Genomic DNA, 21,085 nt, shown 5'->3' on the forward strand with positions numbered 1-21,085 from the left:
GCTTCAGTATCATTTGCTCATCCCACCCTTCCAAATTCTTAAAAATAAATCTGGCACAGATCTCGATAGCTGAAGCTTCATTAGAAAATGTAAAAATACCCCTATATCTATTTATTAAACTATGTAAAAATATAATGGAAGGAAACATTCCACGTGGGAAAAATTATTTGTGTTTGTTTGTGGTCTATCGACCTGCCAGCGTTTTTGTTCGGTAAGTCACCTCATCTTTATAAACTATGTAAAAATGTTGATTTCAGCAAGCACAGATTGATATGTGAATATAAGATGACCCTGCAATTTTTGACTGATGTTTTTGGGAAAAAGCTGGTCTTATAATAGGGTAAATATGGTACAAATTGACTTTTCCCATTAGATGTGGTATGACATTGACATGGTGGATGGGCTTACCTATCAGTGCCACAGCTGTTGAAGGTCAAACTTGTGCAGTCATGCACATTGCACAGCACAGTTGGTTTAATGTGCAACTCACACCGTAGCCATCGTATTGTGATTTATCGTCATTTGTAGCTGAACCCATTTGTGTTATGATGCTTAGAGCATCATCTGATGGAAAAATTTATTTATTATTTTCATAATGATTCCCCCTTCTTCAATATTCTGTTCAAATTTGACATTATTCTGCACAACGGTTCATTTTTTACAGCATTTTGAAACTGGAACTTTAATTATAATCACCCTGCAATATTAAGATTCACAGAATCCCATGGATCCATTGAATAGCTAGCAAAACACACTAACTGCTGGCATTTCGTGATTTAATGATTACCCAAATATGGCAAGTGAATGTATTACTGGCAGCATCAGTTGAGCATTTCTTTTAAAGATCAGTTTGTGAGTTTTAAGTGTGATATTGTTACCACGATGGACACCATTTGATAACATATTACTTAATCAGAAAGGTTAGGCAAAAATGTCAGTAACAAAACAGGTCAGTAATTATTTACATTGGATATAAAAAATTTCTTTTGAAATGGTTTAATAGTGGAATATGTTACCCTCTCTTGGGAAGTATTGTGAATTAATGACTAATTACAAATTTCAGAAATATGTTGTTTATTAGCTGAGTACAGCATTTTTGTATTTTATTTAAAATGCTGTGTACTCCAAATGAACTTTTATTTTCAAGATATTTTACAAATTTATCAACTTCAGAAGGGGAAACTGAGGTGGCAGGTGACCAAATCTATTGAAGCTGCTACCACATATTTCCTGTACAGATGTGTACTATGAACTGAGAGTGTGTCCTCTATCCCTCTCACACTAATCTCATTCATTCAACCACTCACACAAGAAGTACTCACCTGGATCATTGCGGCAATGCACGAAAGGGTCGCCAGAGTACCCGGCAGGGCAAGAGCATATGGGCACATGATTCCGTGCCTCACATTTTGCATTTATTCCACAGGTTCCATCACACACATCTCTGCACTGAGAACTAATGCAAGTCTTGTGGCTTGGACAATCTTCACTGACTGTCAACAGACAAAAGTGGGGAAAGAAATTACTGACTCACAAAAAGTGTAATAAAACATTTATTCAAAATGTCGAGGCATCACAGCTTCAACATTTAACAGCTTCTGTATCAGCATACGTATTAGAAGAACACAAAATTTGTCTAATTAAGCATAATTCTTGTAATACCTAACCCACCAATCCAGTATTATTTCATAAACAGGGATGAAACGAACACTTTTTCAAGAGTGAAAGTGCTTATTTGATGTATGATAAATATGAAAGCATAATCTCTGTTTATATTATCCACATTTATAACAACATGGTTTTTATATCAGACAAACTAATTACTCAATAGCCACAGAAGCACATATACGAGGAGTGAGGTATGTGATGTGCAGTCATCCTAGCACTACACTTCACTTTGATAAAAATGCCTGTAGAGACGTCTCAGGTAACAAACAAAGAACTGACACTGTACTCAACTGTCTTCAGCTTACTGACAAATATTAACAAAATATGAGAATCCCTGGGGGATTCTGACACTAGGGGGCAATTGTCGGCAGGCTGGAGGCAGCAGGCAGGTTCCTGTAAGGGGCGGCGAGGTGGAGAGTAGCGGCACAGTGGGAGACAGCCCACCTCACTACAGAATCACTCCTAACGTGTGATGTACACACATAATCTTTGAATATGTGAGAATAATCGATCCGGCAACCATCTGTAATAATATGTGTTACTTCTTGTACGTTTGTGCAGCTACAATTCGGTGTATGTTGTTTCTGTGGTGTGTAACGTTTACCCACATAACTGGTGACTCTGACAATGAAGAAAATTGTATAAGTATGGCCATTTTATTTTGTGGACAGTTAAATATGGAATCACGACAATGGAAGACACTCACAAGGTTCCAGAAATGTGCAACGAAATCCAGGTTTTGGAGGTCTCAGTGGTGATGCTTCTGCTATACCACCACATACGGGCCACAGGAGGTCTTAAGCCTCCAGTTACAGAGAGGCCAACAGCTGCTCCACGTATGGCTATTCACTCCCAACACACCAGCAACCTGCACCGACAACAGAAACTCACTCCCGGCTGGCCAAACGACACGCGCTCGCCGCAGCACCGTGTGAATTTGTGGCGCTGGCTGTTTGCGCTCTTTTGACCCCCACCTCTGAGTACTGCGGGTGGTCGTACCTACCGCTGCACCTGTCTCCAAAAATCACTCTCCGTTTGCAGTTCCGATACGACTCGGCACAGTACTTACACTTGGGGGATTCCCTGGACTCACTACTGGCCTTATCTCTCGGATTACTACTACTTGAATTCTGTGTATATTTCCTATGTAAGTCTTGTACATTGTCAGTACAAAAAAATGTTAACTGTTGCAAGTCATCTGATTCTTGTATAGCAATGACTAAAGTTTCCCTTCCTGAAATGCACAAAGTGAACACAGTACATTGTAATGAGCTGAATGCTAAAGCGGTGCAAAACAATATGTCAAACCTATATGACAGACTACACGCCACCTCGCATTTGATCTTTCTGCTACACTGGGTACTGACATTAAGACACATTTGAAAATGTTGATCATTCAGGTCTTTTTTTTCACATGATAATTGCACTCGGGAGCAATGTAATGTCCGTTCATCAACTGAAGTGGTTCTTCCGTGCCATTTTTGAAGTTAAGGGCCCTGACGTCTGTGCCCGACCGACCATAGACTTGCTTCACTCTGACGGAATATATTACCACCCACTGACAAGTTTCTGACGCCTGTGAACGACGGGTGACAACGTGGGTGCGGGACATTATTGCGGACCTGCCACATCGCCGAGCTCATCCCACTTTTAAAGCTGAATTATCTGCTGATCACGACAAATTGCCAGACTGAAGGCTCAGACAACTGCTCGGCTGAGAAAACAGAAGTGAAAAAACAACTTCAGAGTTTTGACAGCATCAACAATGTATAATAGGCACAGCTACAATTTCAGATGACTTGCTGTCGTATGCAGTGTTTGGCAGCAGCATTAGCTGTGTCATGAATGTAAGTAACAAAGAGAGCGACCGACAGAGAAGACGCCGAGAGTGGCCACTAGAATACACATGACACTGGAGTCACCAGTGACAGTCACCCTGATATCACCTCAGATGAAACACCGGCCACATCCACCTGAAAGATGCCAGACTCGCCCGAAGAGGCGAGACTGGACTGGGCCACCATCGTGCCCCGGCACCCACCCTGAATTTCTGCAGAGCTCCAGAGTTGACTCGCCACAGCAGTTGTGACGACGTTTCCTGCTTTATTTCTTTGTTTGTTGTCCTTGGTGTCAATGTACTGTGTTGTTAAACTGGCTGAAAAATGGGTTCTGCAAGTACAACACCGACTACTTTAAATGATGTAGCTGACAGGTGCACATTTGCGTTTCACAGTACTTAACTAACACAGTTCACAACCCCCCCCCCCCCCCCCCCCCCAATAATACCCAGTTATATGGCCAGCGCACTATTGTTTAACTTTCGATAAGCCTCATTCATAGGTTGTAGGTGAACATCCACATACTGCTACAATAGTTTACTGTTGTACATCTCATCATCATCACCTCAGCCTTTTCCCACGTCATGTGGGGTCGGCGTTGCTTTGCTGGACCCTTCCCTTCCATAAATGCCTATCCATTGCTTCTTCTCTGGGCCATCCTTTCTCCCAAAGATCCCCTGCTGCCTTGTCTTTCCATCTCAGTTTCGATCTTCCTCTTCTCCTTGATCCTTCCTTCAATTTCTAGGTCTTCAACTCTTCTCCCCACGTAGTGCTGCCCTCTTCTCTGCACATGTCCATACCAACTTAGCTTATTTTCTTGAACCTTCTTCCCTATGGACCCCTTGTTCACTGTTCCCCTGATGTACTCATTCCTTAGTCTATCCTTTCCTGTCACCCCACTCACTGATCTTAACATTCTCATTTCTGCCACTTCAATCTTTTTCTCTTCGGCTTTTGTAATTGGCCAAGTTTCTGCACTATACAGCACCACAGGCCTCACCACAGACTTGTAAAGCTTTCCTTTCATCCTGCAACTAACCTTCTTATCAGACAGTACTCCGTTCAGTTTCTTCCAGTTCATCCATCCACTATTTATAATGTACTGTATTTCAGCCTCCAGTACTTTGCATGTAAGAGCCTAGGTATTTAAATTTCTTGACCAGTGTCAGTTGTTCTCCTTGCAGGTTAATATATAGATCTCTGGCATCCTTTGTACACTTATACTCTGTTTTTACCCTGCTAATTCTCATTCCCCTTTCCTCTAGAGCTTTTCTCCACTGTTCAAGCTTGGCCTGAAGTGTCTCCTGGGTGGGTTCACAGACTACAACATCATCGGCAAACATCATGCTCCGAGGTGTCTCTTTTTTCACATCTTTGACTAGTACATCCATGACAAGGTCAAAGAGATATGGGCTGAGAGCAGATCCCTGATGTAGTCCTACTCTTGCTGTAAATGCCTTTGTTGCACCTGCACTGCTCCTGACTTCTGTCATTGCACCTTCATACATATCTCCTATCAGCCTGATATATTTTTCTGGCAGGCAACAGTTTACTGTTGTACATCTATGAGCAGTAATAACCTTACCACAAAGAGTTCACAGTTCTTGAAGAAAAGAAAGTTACATTTGGAGCAGACGCTGTCATTGTTTTAACACATGGCCTATTGGTGTAACACTTATTTCACTGTTAAGTTGAAGCATAGTTGTTTTAGCCAACACAGGTTTCTCGTCTCAAACTCAGCCGTAGACTGACTGTCTCTGGACTAAACATCGGCTCCTTAGATATCCTCACAATAATAGGTGCTGAAACTACACATTGTTTGAAGTTAAATTTATAGAAATTACAATTAAAACTTAACTCGTTAAATTAACTGAATACATAAAAAAAATTGATTCTTTTTAACAGTTTCTTCTACTACGAGGGTTAAGCCGAATTATTTGTTAAAAATCATGAAATTAACGTATAAAGTTACGCAAACAACACTTTTGACAAAATTGTTAATTACTTTGGAATTAATGAAGGGCTGGCTTTGCTAACACTTTTTTGAATAGAGTCAAATAGATACTTTAAGATTACAAGCATTTTGTCTTCCAAATGTTTACAATTAGTACATAATCTATATTTGCTTATATGTCAACAACAGAATATAAGTTACGAAACAATAACTGGTTTCACACTATAACAAAAGATACTAACTAGAAATAGTTGAAATAAATTAGAAAATCAATTACACACATAAAACTAAGCACAAAATTAGATCTGGTGTTATACTCTTTAAACCAAGGGCCAACCTTCCTCTTTTATGAAAATGCAGATTATACTCAGTATATGTTAATGGTAATTAGTCAGATATGAAAAAATGAATTTTAAGGAGGCAGATGGCAAAACAAGAGGGGAAGTAAAATTATCCCAGCTTGCTTTGTCACACAGTGCTGCTGAGTGGGAAGATTCAAGTTTGGCAGCACCGGGGAGGACTCAGCGAGCAGCTGCAGTCCTGACATACTGCAGTACTCCACCACCAAGATTACCAACGACAAAATTATTAATGTTTGCTCGTACTGCAAGCATTTTGGTTGATGAAGATCGAAATGCACTGTGCACCTACCAAAACGGCTGTCACAATGTCTATTAAGCACGACAGATCACAAGCCGGACAAAAAGCACCGAAAGGCACACATGCAAAATAATGACGAGTGGAATAGTGTCACTTGGCAGTAAATGTACCCAACTGTGACAGCCGTTACATCCACAGCAACAGTACAATGTCTACTTAAGTTCCAAACAAACTACAGCTGCCAGCACACCCCACTGCATCACAGAGGTTGTACGTATGACCTTTCTGGTTGACACCAGCTCAAATACTGACACACTCCCAGCACAGTGCACACCTGACAATAAACTGGATGACTGTTTGCGTCTGAAAGCAGGGAATGACTCGACAATTGCCACCTATGGCTACGATGCACTGACTATCGACACCCTTCCACGTGTACATTTGTAGTCGTCGATGTCACCGAGCCTATATTGTGTACCGACTTGTTCATTCGTTGTGCATTAGTGGCAGATTTGAGGAAACTGGAAACTGGAACTACAGCACACAGTTGATGGCAGCACAGTAACTGCCATTCGGGAAAGCTCCACCTACGGCACGGTACAGAAGATAGGTAACACCAAAGCCTATGAAACCCACACGAGAAGTCTCTGACCGATCCCCTAACACCAGCACAGCATAGCGGCATCAGACACAACACAGTGCACCGTACACGTACTACTTTTGGCCAACCCATTTCACAGTGTACCCAAATAACTGTCGCAGAGTGTCAAACAGAAAAAAAGCCATGTTTGAAGAAATGCTCCAAACTGGGATAATCTGTTTTTCTGACAGCCCACTGTCTTTAATGTCTGCATCTTGTTCACAAAGAAAGACAGTTTGGAATGATCTCCCACTCAACCATTGCTGTGCTGGCAGCAACAAGGAATAAAAATTTAACATTTGCCAGTGTCAGTCGGTGTGGTCTGCACCTGTTGTTGTTCGGCGGGCATCTACGACTGTTTCTGGGACACAGATGCCACTGGGTGGATGAGACAACTGCTCTAGTCAGGCACACCCGTAGATTGTGGAAAACGTTTTCTGTCTCCAGGGTCCACTCGATGGACAGCTCTCCCTTGGAATTATGTCCTGTGACCACATCAGTTTATTGTCAGGTGTGCACTGTGCTGGGAGTGAGTCAGTATTTGAGCTGGTGTCAACCAGAAAGGTCATACGTACAACCTCTGTGATGCAGTGGGGTGTGCTGGCAGCTGTAGTTTGTTTGGAACTTAAGTAGACATTGTACTGTTGCTGTGGATGTAACGGCTGTCACAGTTGGGTACATTTACTGCCAAGTGACACTATTCCACTCGTCATTATTTTGCATGTGTGCCTTTCGGTGCTTTTTGTCCGGCTTGTGATCTGTCGTGCTTAATAGACATTGTGACAGCCGTTTTGGTAGATGCACAGTGCATTTCGATCTTCATCAACCAAAATGCTTGCGGTACGAGCAAACATTAATAATTTTGTCGTTGGTAATCTTGGTGGTGGAGTACTGCAGTATGTCAGGACTGCAGCTGCTCGCTGAGTCCTCCCCGGTGCTGCCAAACTTGAATCTTCCCACTCAGCAGCACTGTGTGACAAAGCAAGCTGGGATAATTTTACTTCCCCTCTTGTTTTGCCATCTGCCTCCTTAAAATTCATTTTTTCATATCTGACTAATTACCATTAACATATACTGAGTATAATCTGCATTTTCATAAAAGAGGAAGGTTGGCCCTTGGTTTAAAGAGTATAACACCAGATCTAATTTTGTGCTTAGTTTTATGTGTGTAATTGATTTCCTAATTTATTTCAACTATTTCTAGTTAGTATCTTTTGTTATAGTGTGAAACCAGTTATTGTTTCGTAACACTTATATTCTGTTGTTGACATATAAGCAAATATAGATTATGTACTAATTGTAAACATTCCAGTTCCAAAGTCTGGTATGCATGAAAGACTTTTCGAGGGGCCGATCATAGGGCCTCCCTGTTTCGTTTGACGAACAGGTTTTGGGCATTATCTGTGGCTGATGAAGTCTCTGAGTTGGATGCAGTCATCCACACTGTTCCAGAGGAAGCTTCTCGGCCTGCAAGGTCTGGGCATTCACAGAGGGTGGGTTTGCTGGTAGTTCGGAGCTCCAACATTAGGCACATGATGGGGCTCCTTAGGAACATGGCTGCCAAGGAGGGGAAGGTAGCCAGTGTACATACAAGGGGGGGGGGGGGGGGGGGGGTCATTCCGGATGTGGAAAGGGTGTTTCTGGATGCCATGAAGAGTACAGGGTGAAGCCAACTGCAGGTGGTGGCCCATGGGCCCATGTCGGTACCAATGAAGTGTGTTGCTTTGGATTGGAGGAGATTCTCTCTGGTTTCGGGCTGTTAGCGGAAGTGGTAAACACTGCCAGTCTTGCTTGCGACATTAAGGCAGAGCTCACCATCTGCAGCATCGTCGACAGAACTGATTGTGGTCCTTTGGTGCAGGGCCAAACGAAGGGTCTGAATCAGAGGCTCAGGCAGTTCTGTGACCGTGTAGGCTGCAGATTCCTTGACTTACATCATCGGGTGGTGGGTTTACGGGTTCCACTTAATAGGTCAGGAGTCCACAACACACAGGAAGCGGTTACATGGGTAGTGGGGGCTGTGTGTAAGGGATGGGGTGACTTTTCAGGTTAGAGCATCTCAGGAAACCACCGAAAGGGTGTCCATCTAAAAGGGGGCAGGTAAAACACAGTAAGGTAGTTGTAGAAATGATTGGTATTGTAGTTGTAAATTGTCATAGCTGTGTTGGAAAAGAACCAGAGCTCCAAGCCCTAATAGAAAGCACTGAAACTCAGCAAGTTATAGGTACAGAAAGCTAGCTAAAGCCGGAGATAAGTTCAGCTGAAATGTTTTCAAACAGCCTAACAGTGTTCAGAAAGGATAGACTAAATATAGTTGGTGGTGGAGTATTTATTGCTATCAGAAGTAGTTTATCTTGTAGTGAAATTGAAGTAGGTAGTATGGGTAGAGGTTATACTTGACAATCAGACTAAACTATTAATTGGATCATTTTACTGACCCCCTGACTCTGAAGATATAGTTTCTGAACAGTTCAAAGAAAGCTTGAGTCTCATTTCAAATAGGTAGCCCACTCATACTATTATAGTCGGTGGTGAATTCAATCTATCTTGATACGCTGGAAAAAATTATACGTTTAAAGCTGGTGGCAGGCATAAAACACCACCTGAAATTGTACTGAATGCTTTCTCAGAAAATTATTTCGAACAATTAGTTCATGAGCCCACTCAAAGCGTAAACATACTTGACCTCTTAGCAACAAATAATCCTGGACAAACAGGGAGTATCATGACGGTTACAGGGATAAGCAACCACAAGACAGTTGCTGCTAGGCTGAATACTGTAACACCTACAACCATAAAAAAGAAATGCAAAGTACATCTATTTAAAATAGCGGATAAAAATGCTCTTAAAGCATTTTTAAGAGAGTCTCCACTCCTTCCTTTCTGATCATGTAAGTGTAGAAAAGATGTGGAAAGATTTCAAAGAGATAGTATCGACGGCAATTGAAAGATACATACCACATAAATTAATAAGTGATGGTACTGATCCCCCATGGTACACAAAATGGGTCAGATCTCTGTTGCAGAAGCAACGAAAAAAGCATGCCAAATTTAAAAGAACATGAAATCCCCAAGATTGGCAAAGTTTTGCCGAAGTTCAAAATATAGAAGTAGATATCACCATGAAGAAAATGACTTATTGACACATAGTCAGCACAGATTCAGAAAACATTCTTTATACTCATGAAGTAATGAGTGCTAACGACAGGGGATGTCAAATTGATTCCATATTTTTAGATTTCGAGAAGGCTTTCGACACCATTCCTCACAAGCGTCTTCTAAGCAAACTGTGTGCCTAAGGAATATCACCTCAGCTGTGCAACTGGCTTGGTGATTTCCTGTCAGAAAGGTCACAGTTCATAGTAATAGATGGAAAGTCATACAGTAAAAAAGAAGTAATATCTAGCGTCCCCCAGGGAAGTGTTATAGACCCTCTATTGTTCCTGACCTATGTTAACGACGTGGGAGACAATTTGAGTAGCCCTATTAGATTATTTGCAGATGACGCTGTCATTTACTGTCTTGTAAAGTCATCAGATGACCAAAGCAAATAGTAAAATGATTTAGATAAGATATCTGTATGGTGGGAAAAGTGGCAATTGACCCTGAATAAAGAAAAGTGTGAAGTTATTCACATGAGTACTAAAAGAAATCTGCTAAATTTCGATTATGTGATAAGTCACACAAATCTTACAGCTGTAAATTCAACTAAATACATAGGGATTACAATTACAAATGATCTACATAGATAATGTTGTGGGTAGAGCAAACCAAAGACTGCGATTCATTGGCAGAACACTTAGAAGGGCAACAGATTTACTAAAGAGACTGCTTACACCATGCTTGTCCACCCTATTCTGGAGTATTGCTGTGCGGTGTGGGATCCGCATCAGTTGGGACTGATGGACGACATCAAAAAAGTTCAAAGAAGGGCGGCTCGTTTTGTACTATTACGAAATAGAGGAGATCATCTCATGAAATTTCTATCACCAGTTTTCTCCTCCGATTGCGAAAAAATTCTGTTGACACCCACCTACATAGGAAGAAATGATCATCACGATAAAATAAGAGAAATCAGGGCTCAAAAAATTAAGTGCTCATTTTTCCCACACGCCGTTCGTGAGTGGAACAGCAGAGAGACAGCTTGAAGGTGGTTCATTCACCCTCTGCCAGGCACTTTATTGTGAATAGCAGAGTAATCACATAGATGAAGGTGTAGATGAGTGTATGACAGAAATGCTTGCAATATATTAAGTGGTTAGACATTTCTGCCCATAAACTTAGTCTCCCCTTGTGACAATTTACACTGACAACAGACCAATAGTAACCTCTTTCCGGAATATCAGTGACAAGTTAGTGGTTGGAGTGATGACAACTTATCTACAGAAAAGGCCACTTTTTACTTATCTGCCTCACTACTGCCATCTAATAAATGACACAACACTGGAACTCTTATCTTCAACTATTCTGGAGATAGTATATGGCTTACCTACAAGTTAACTTTAGTCCACACATACATCTTCATCTACACTCTGCACACCACTGTGAGGTGCCTGCAGAAAGTACATCCCACTGTACCAGTTATTAGGGTTTCTTACCATTCCATTCCCGTATGGGGCATGGGAAGAATGATTATTTGAATGCATTTGTGTGTGCAGTAATTATTCTGATCTTATCTTCACAATCCCTATGTGAGCAATATGTAGAAATTCTAGTATATTTGTAGGGTCATTATTGAAAGCCATTTCTTGGAACTTTGTTAATAGACTTTCTCAGAATAGTTTATGTCAACCTTCAAGAGTATTCCAGTTCAGTTCCTTCAGTATCTCTGTGACACTCACCCACGGATCAAACAAACCTGTGAACATTCGTGCTGCCCTTCTCTGTTTATGTTCAACATCCCTCTTTAGTCCCATCTGGTACAGGCCCCACACACTTGAGCAATATTCTAGAACTGGTCACATGAGTTATTTGTAAGCAATCTCCTTTGTGGACTGACTGCACTTCCTCAGTATTCTACCAATAAACTGGAGTCTACCCACCTGCTTTACCCATGACTGAGCCACTCCATTTCGTATCCCTACAAAGTGCTACATCCAAGTATTTGTATGAGTTTGCTGATTTCAACAGTGACTCATTGATATTATAGTCACAGGTTACTACATTTTTTCGTTTTGTGAAGTGCACAATTTTACATTTCGGAAGATTTAAAGCAAGTTGCCAGTCATTGAGCCACTTTGAAATCTTATCAAGATCTAAGTACTTATCCAACTTCTTTCAGATAGTGCTTCAGCAGCGAAAAGTATGAGCTTACTATTAACATAATCTTGCAAGATCATTGACATACAACAAGAACAGCAAGGGCACTTCTCTGGGGAACACCCACTGTTACTTCTTCATTTGACGATGACTCTTGATCCAAGATAACCACTGTGTCCTCCCTACTAAAAAGTCCTCACTCCAGTCACAAATTTCACTTGATATCCCATATGATCGTACTTTTGACAATAAGTATAGGTGTGGTCCTAAGTCAAATTTTTTTCAGAAATCAAGAAATACTGCTTCTACCTGACTGCCTTGATACATAGCTTTCAGTATGTCATGTGAGAAAAGTTCAAGATGGAGAGATACGTAGAAAAACCAAATGGAATATTATCCCTCCAAAGGCAAATATATCTCTAGACAATCAGTTAAACCAAAAGACTGCTCAAAACGAGTAAGGAAATGCACTTTTAATTTCAGAGAGGCTGACAGAATAAAAATTCACGAAGAATTATGAAATATAGGCAATACAGACATACAGCATCTATATATCAAAACACTTTTAGAAAAGATGGAAAAGGGAAGTAACAGACTTCTACAGGCTCATGCAGGAGAAAATTCACAAATAAGTACTTTTTAAACAAAGATGGTCAGAGATTTCAGGTTTATCAGTCCTTCTTTCTTGCAAATGTTTCATTTGACTGCATCATTCACAAGTCAGGTTCTGTTACAAAGGAAAGAGTACAACATCATTTCTAAGAGATAAAGTGGGTAGCACAAACTGGAAACAGCTAAATCAGATTCTGCCAAAGAAAAAATTAGATCTCAGCTTTTCATAACTCCCTTCACATTATGCTAAGAAGAATTAAGAGAAAGAACACTTGCCGCGCGAGTTAAGTCCTCAAAAAATGAGCCTTATGTATGTGAAAGCTGGAAATAATGATAACATCTCTCCTGGAAAGGAATATTATTATTGAAACATATTTAATGCAGAATTTATCCAGTCCTTCCATGTACTTAAAATGTTTTATGTGTGAAATGCTGTGTTTTCTCTTGAGAATGCCACAGAGAAAGAAATTCGTCATTTGGGTCAAGATGCTAACATAAATCAGGATAGTTTAGCAAAGGCTACAAGAGACAGCATCAAGCTGGAAGCTACATCAAGATAAACACATTTAGCTGAATTTAATATGGATGCTGTCTACTACAAGCCAAAGACAAATGCTAATGCATTGTTTTATTGATGGAGAGTCGTTGTGTACAACTTAACTGTGCACAATAAAACTTCAAGAGAAGCTGCATGCTACAAGTGGCGTGAAAGTACGAGGGTGGTTCCATAAGTACCCAACCCAACAAAGAAATCACAAAAATTTTGGAAAAAAATGTATTTATTTTTCAACATCATCTCCTTTCAGCTCTATACACTTTTCCCAGCAATGTTCAGTAAGTTCGATATCCTTTTTATAATGAGAACTGTCTAATTTCTCATAATAGCCATTAACTGCCGACATCATGTCTTCATTTGTTGAAAATATTCGACCGCCGAGCCATTTTTTCAAGTTTGGGAACAGAAAGTAATCCGAGGGGGCTAAATCTGGCGAATAGGGTGCATGAGGTAGCAATGCAAACTTCAGTCCATTAATTTTGGCCATTGCAATAATGGACTTGTGAGATGATGCACTGTCCTGAAGAAACGACACATTCTTCTTGGTCAAATGTGGCCTTTTTTGATTGATTTCTTCACCCAAATGTTGCAATAATTTTGCATAATACTCGCCATTGACAGTTTTTCCTTTTTCAAGGTAGTCAATGAAAATTATCCCACTCGCATCCCATAAAAATGATGCCATGACCTAGCCTGCAGATGAAACGGTCTTCACCTTCTTTGGAGTCAGCTCTCCAATTTGTGTCCATTGTTTTGAGTGTTCTTTTGTCTCGGGAATGAAGTGGTGGACCCATGTTTTATCCATAGTAATGAAACAGCACAAAAAATCATCTTCGTTGGTGCGAAACTTCGCTAAACACTAAACTGAAACATCTTCACGACACTGTTTTTGCTCAGGTGTGAGCAAATGTGGCAGAAACCTTGCACACATTTTTCAGATAATGTGCAATGTGCCACACTTTTGGAATTGCCTACTATGTCTGCTAGCTCACGCACGTTCAGTCGATGATCATCCAGTACTGCTTTGTGGATTTTCTTCACCATTTATGGAGTCTTCACCTCATTTGGTCAACCACTGCGATGCTCATCTTGGCCGCTCGTAGTATGGCCTCATTTAAACTCGGCTACCCAATACTTTGCTGTTGTCAACAATGGAGCAGACTCTCCAAAAGTAGAATCTAGGTCAGCTTTAATACTGGTTGCACTTCGAAAACAAATATTGTATAACATAACGATGACCAATTTTCTCAATTTTCACAAATTCACTCACAACATTCACTGTTGATGGCTGCCAAACAAATACTAAAAATGTGGCATCTTCAAACTTGGAACATATGCTTCATAGGACGTATACTTTATAATCCATTATAATCCAGAGATATTTTTCATCGACTGCCATCTCTTGGTCAGGCCGGGTACTTACGGGACCACCCTCGTACTGCCAAATGCTGATGTACGGACACTGCTTCACGCTTGCCTAATTTTCTAGAAAAAATGTAGACAGTGATGACTGGATTATCTTCTCTGATACATGTGGATTGCAAAATAGAAATGGAAACATATTATGTTCCTGTACACTGTTGGTCATCTTATATCCTTGTAATAAGTCACACCTTCTTTGAGCCAGGCCACTCACAAATGGAGCGCGACTTTGATTGTTCCTCAACAGAGAAAATGACAAGACTGCTTGATGGTTCACTGCTGCCAAGTAACAAACAAAAATTACCAATTCACTGAAGTCCAGCACACAGAAGTACTCAATTTCCCAGAACTGAGACATTACAGAATAAAGAACAGAGAAATTGACAGTGATGGAAATAATGGCAATTAGCTCAAGATAACCTGTTTTCTCTACTGAATCATCATTTCTACAAGTTTTTAATTGCAGATACAACAGCTGGTGAAGGCACAAATATTAAAGGTAATGAAGATTAAAGCATATTCAATTTTCAATAAGATCTGTTTCAGTGGATATCTGTACAAAAAGTACAATTATTTTGTATTTGTTACGTATTTTGTTATATCTTCATGGTGACTGTCCTTTTAAACGTTTAACAAAAATATAATTATTATGACCCATGTAATTCTTGAAACACTAATAAATGTCTGAAATACATTGTTTAAGATTACTCATGGCAATGAAGCAAAATAAATTTTGTAAATTGGTGCATTCTTTGTTACTGTTATTACCGCTGTATGCTACTGAGTCCTGTTAACCAATAAGCTGCATTTAAATAACTGTCACAAACAACACGGGCAGGCAGTGAAACTTTATGGCAGATTAAAATTGTGTGCCCAACCGGGACTGAAACCTGGGACCTCAGTCTTCGTCTTTTACGGTGGGTCGTGAGTTGTGCTCAGATAACTGAGTCGAAAGAGCATTTACCAACATAAGGCGAAGGTCCCAGGTTCGAGTCCCAGTCTGGCAGCAGTTTTAATCTGCTAGGAAGTTTCAATCACACAGCACAGACTGCTGACTTGCAGGGCCTCATAGACAAATGCAATTTCACATTGGAGAGCAGTAAAGTTTTGTATGCGGAAATTGCGCACCTAGCCCGAAGCTTTTGAATTTGCTTTGACAGCTCAGCACACTTTTAAAAATAAAATTCAAGTTTCACAAGTAGTTAGTTGCCACGACAAACGTGGTCAACTGACGATTCTGGCTAATCGTCTCCAGAGACCTTTTCAAGTTTCGGACATCTATGATGTATATATGCAGACTGAAGAGATGAATGAAAACTTGTACCAAAGCTGGGATTTGAACCTAGGTCTCCTGGCAGAGAGCTTGGAGATCCAGGTCTGAATCCCAACTTCGGTGCAAATTTTCATTCATCTCTTCAGTCTTCATATATAATCATCCTCTATTTCTGCCTCTAAGTCCCGCCTGAGCTCACAGGCATCTGGATCACTGACACCTTGTGAGTGACTTAAGCACTTTGATCATTCTGCTGTGATTCACACCCATTACAGCTGTGGATCAGGCAGCTCCCATACTGTACAGCTCAATTATTCCAAAATTGAGATGGAGGCTTTGCTGATTATTTATAAGGTCAATAAATTTTTTGTATTTTTGTATGTCAGCAAATTTCATCGGATGACTGACCACAAACATTCGATTACATTTTCAGGCGCCGCTCTGAGTTCCCGTAAAGGCGGCACTATGTCTGCAGTGCTGGGCATCGTTTTCAAGTAGGCACCACTATGAGGTCCAGTTTTGCCGCACTGGTCGACACACCGATGCCCACACCCTGTCCTGCTTTCCTATTGGCCGCAAAGTCCAATTCGATTGCCAGAAAACAGTTTGTTTTGCCCTGGACCAACATCTACAACAAACCCCGGAAGATATCCCGCAGACTGTGCACGAGTTAGCTACGGTATTGGCCCGTGCCCCAGTCGTAAAGAAAGTTTTGTCGGCAGTCCAGAAAGGACGGTCAGAGCACACTTCTCGACAGACTGCCCTGGCTTTTTGCAGTTACTTCACATTGCAGTTTTGGCTTAACACCACGAAGATCATCTTAATGTCGGCCATGGAGGACTCCGAGTGTGGGTCGTCATCCCACCCCCAGATCCTCCACTTCTTGTGTGCTCTTCACATTCTTCGCGCGAGTACGATGAGCGTGAGGATGTCGACCAGATGGCACATCTACCGGCCACTCACTGACACAGACATTCGAATGTAAATGGCGCTCTCGATGTGCCTGCTCTGGTGTCTCCTGGGCAACATTTCCCACCACAGCTCTGCCCTGACCGCCGAGGAGGGAAGGGTTGTGTCAATTTTGCTGGGTCATTTCGGGGAGCTATATCGCCAGTGGTGGTGAACGCCCTTTGAACTTACTGTACATAACAAGGATGCTGCCCACTGTGATCCTCGCTAAGATCTGTGCCCTCCAGAAGATTCTCACCGTCCAGGGGATATCGACATCCAGGTGTTGAACAACGAGTCCGAATTTATGTCAATATAATTCCAGGCCTTCTATTGCTGTAGCAACATCAAACTACAGAGTCCACCAGAAAAATGTATACACTCTTTGTCCGGCTCTATCGAGATATCGATATTGTTGTTCGATTTGAGTTAAGAGTGTGTTGTAGTATGGTCTTTCGCTCGACAAATGTTAGTACTTTCACCTCGGTATTGACAAAACAAGATGGCTGGGGTGCGCACTTGAGATTCGAGCAATAAAAATGTATTGTGACATGGTTTTTCAAATTTGATAATGTTGTTGAAGTGCAATGTCAGTGGAGGTGGGAGCTTGAAACGGAATCACCGACCCGCCTAACAGTTAAATGCGTCACTGACAAGTTTGAATTGCATGAAACGATTTGTGATATTCACAAAGGAAGATCAGGAAGACAGCATACAGCTACAAGTCCTGCTTCGTCAGCTCTCGCGTTGGAACAGTTCGTTAATTCTTCACAGAAGTCTGCTATGCAATGTGCACGTGAAGTGGGGATTATCAGCACAAGTGTAAGAAGAATTCTGAAAGCTGCAAAGTAGAAAGCTTACATTCCACAAATATTGCATGCAATTAATGACGACAATCCTGATCACTGAATGCAATTTTGGGAATGGTATCCGTAAATGGTAACTGATGACGAACAATTTGTGACGAAGGTAGTGTGGAGTGACAAGTCACAATCAATGAGTCACAATTTAAACTTAATGGAACTGTGAATCGGCATGACAGTGTGTACTGGGCACAGTAAAATCCACATGTTTATGTGGATAAAGCAGTCAATGTACCAAAGGTTCATGTGTGGTATGGACTATCATCTAGGGGCTTAGTAGAACCCTTTTTCTTTGATGCTACTGTTATTGGAGAAGTGTACCTGGAAATGTTATGCACACAAATTTTGCCAGGTATACGTGTGCTTTATGGAGCTGATGAAGAGGTCTTCTACCAACAGGACAGGGTGCCACCACACTACCACCTATCCATACGAGCTTTCCTGGATGACAACGTTCGGGGGCATTGGATTGGACGAAGAGGGCCCATTGAGTTCCCTCCACAATTGCCAGATCTAACACGTATGGACTTTTACTTGTGGGGGACTGTGAAAGATAACATCTATCAACGTAAGCCACGCACGGTCGAGGAACTTTGCCAGGACATTACAGCAACATGTGCGCTGATATCCACTGTAACACTGACTGACGTAGTTGTGGCGAACGCTAGTCATTCTGTTATGTGTATAGCCGCCAATGGTGAATATTTTGAACATTTAAAGTAACCGTGTGCTAAACTGTAGGTTGTACAATGTGTGTGATCAATTATTAAATGTAAAACAAACATATAAGTAATACTTTTCATTCCTTAAAGTGTGTATACATTTTTCTAGTGGACTCTGTATTGATCTCTGCCCCTTTCAACCTGCCTCCAATGTGGAGGGAGTGGACGATCTGGACTTTCGAAACCCAGTCACGACTGAGGAGGCCCCACACAGCTTCCTTGTGACACAGAGGTCCACACCAGTCAGCGAGGTCAGACCGACTGAAATCATGCGGGGGCATTGCACTCTGTTATACATCCTGTGTCCCTATCAGCACTCCCATACTGCATACAGGCCCACCTATGTGGGATGCATCTGTGCCCGGGGCCACCATATTCAGCCACGGTCCAGGGCAGATGGAGATGTCACTGTAGAGAGCAGGGGCTGCCAGGAGGACACTTATGAGAGTGACGGGCAGTCAGGAAAGTGTCGGTCTACAGTCAGCATTCAATGTGTCAGTGGGCAGCTAGCATTCAACAATGCAATCACTACATTAAATGTTACTCATATTTTTATAAGAAGGCAAAAAAATAGCAGCTCTCTGGCCACAGAAAGTTCTTTTTATTAAAACCACGACCAGTTTCTCACCAATTGAGGCACATCCTCAGGTGATTAGAATGTAGGTATTTTACAATTTTTGTCTTTACAGTGGGTTAGTCAAGACTGTGATATGGAGTCCTGTACATTAGGTACTTCCATAAATTGTGTCCACAACATTATTTTAAGCTATCCTGAAGTCTCTGCCCATCCTTCACATCACTGGTAAACAAAAACCTGCTAGTAACGTATGTCACATTGATAAAAGGATGCCCATAAAACAAAATAAAATGAGTACTTGGTGAGGAGAGAATAAAATAAGCCTTGCAAAGTGGGTAAAAATGTTTGTAAGCATAAACAACAATACAAGAGACGATACAGCTTCCACTAGAAAAAACTACCATTAGATTCCTTTCTTTTGAGATATTTCTGATAGAATATGAAAATGTCTGGTTTCAAAAAACATTATTATGTTCCTAAGAACAATGGCCAAAACTTTAGAGACAAGGAAAGCATGCTTCACGAAAGGTTTAAGTTACTGGGAGTCTACTGGATCTCTTGGCGGCAATGTGATGCCAAATATATAGGTCAATCTGGCAGAAGTTTTTCAACTCGATTTAAAGAGCATACCATTTGCGTGAATTCAGAATGAACACTAGGTGCACATTTATGTGACACAGGACATCAGATCACAGACATACATGAGAGTATGAAAATCATATACTTGGAGAATAAGGGTAACAACCTTAATATTTTAGAAGAGACAGTGATTTTTGAAGACTTACAAAAATCTCCTGAGCTCGCTTTAAATACCCAGAGAGAACTGAGCACTTCGTATTGGACTGTCGTTGTGATGAACAGTGTGCTACTGCCACTGGTATGTAAGTTTGTTCATGTGTTTAATGAAGTATATAAGTAATACCCTACAAGTGATCTTCACCATGAGTGACAATGTGAACAAAAATGTATAAATATGAAAAGACAATCCCACGAAGATGTGTGAAATTCATTTAGAAATTAATCCAAATTACTTCTGAAGATGTGAATGAATATGGATCTAGAGGCTACCGGAACCACAAAAGCAAACCGTTATGACTAATGGTTTAATAGTATGTTGGCATATCTTTAGAATGAAATACAGCAGTGATTTTATGTAGCACGGTTTTGAAAAGTGGTTGGGAGGTTTCCAGAGCTACATGGCACCAGATGCCTACACACTGGTCATCACATAATTTGTATAAATTATGGGCCAGTCATTTGTGGGCTCAGAGCTGGTGCCTGATAGTGTACCAGATGTGTTTTGCCAGCTTCAAGTAGGGCATATCTGGAGGCTGAGAGGTCTACGTGAGCTCACTATTGTGTCCCTGAACCACTTAGCACAGTTCTGCTCAACTGACACGGACAGCTACACTGCTGGGAAGGTACCGCATCGCAGACGTCGGGGCTGACATCATGCACGAAAGGATGGAGGTAGTCTGCAGTTGTCTTGGTGTCTTCAATTACTATCGCACGTCCCATAGGAGCCCATGGGAATGTCCTCCATGGCACAATACTGCCGCAATTGTCCTGCATCTGTGGCACAATGCATTTTTCGAGCAGCCGCTCGCCCAGATGACTGCGTACGCAGACACAACTGTTGAACTGCTGTAATGAGAAACGTAATTCGTCCAACTCTGTGGAACCTTTCCATTAATGCTCGGTCTAATCACAATGCTGCCATGCCCACAGCAATCTTAACTGAGGATATCATCAGGTCAACACGGAAATGTGTAGTGGTTGTCTGCTGTGGAGTGCACATTTGACAATTAGTGTCGGACGGTGAATTCCAAAATATGTGTGCTTGTACCTGCACTGTACTCTGCTGTCAGATCTGCCTCTTCGGCAGTGCGACAACACCCCATTTCATTCTGCACGGGGCACCTTCAGACGTGTGCTGCTTCTCTGGGCTAAAAAAATTTGCTCAGTCCCCATATTCCCCTGGCAGGGCACCCAGTGACTTCTTTCCAGTTCACTGGGTGCAAACACTGTTGTGTGGCAGGTATTTCCAGAATGACAATGGGGTGATTTTTGAGGCAGAACCTCTATCGAAAATCCAAAATGCACCCTTCTACAACAGAGATCTCGGCCAAAACACGCGACACAACAGTGTGTGA

At 41.4% G+C, this 21,085-nt stretch overlaps 1 protein-coding gene across 2 annotated transcripts in view; it reads right to left on the bottom strand.

Annotated features, from left to right (window-relative positions):
• LOC124711415 (neurogenic locus notch homolog protein 1-like) overlaps positions 1–21,085 on the bottom strand; it is a 170,988-nt gene that overhangs the window by 110,164 nt on the left and 39,739 nt on the right. For both annotated transcript variants that reach the window (XM_047241474.1, XM_047241475.1), the window contains exon 4: positions 1,323–1,493. In XM_047241474.1, the coding sequence (XP_047097430.1) occupies positions 1,323–1,493 (171 nt within the window). The remainder of the gene's footprint in view (positions 1–1,322; positions 1,494–21,085) is intronic.

Source organism: Schistocerca piceifrons, chromosome 8, assembly GCF_021461385.2.
Source record: "Schistocerca piceifrons isolate TAMUIC-IGC-003096 chromosome 8, iqSchPice1.1, whole genome shotgun sequence".
Classification (NCBI taxonomy): domain Eukaryota; kingdom Metazoa; phylum Arthropoda; class Insecta; order Orthoptera; family Acrididae; genus Schistocerca; species Schistocerca piceifrons.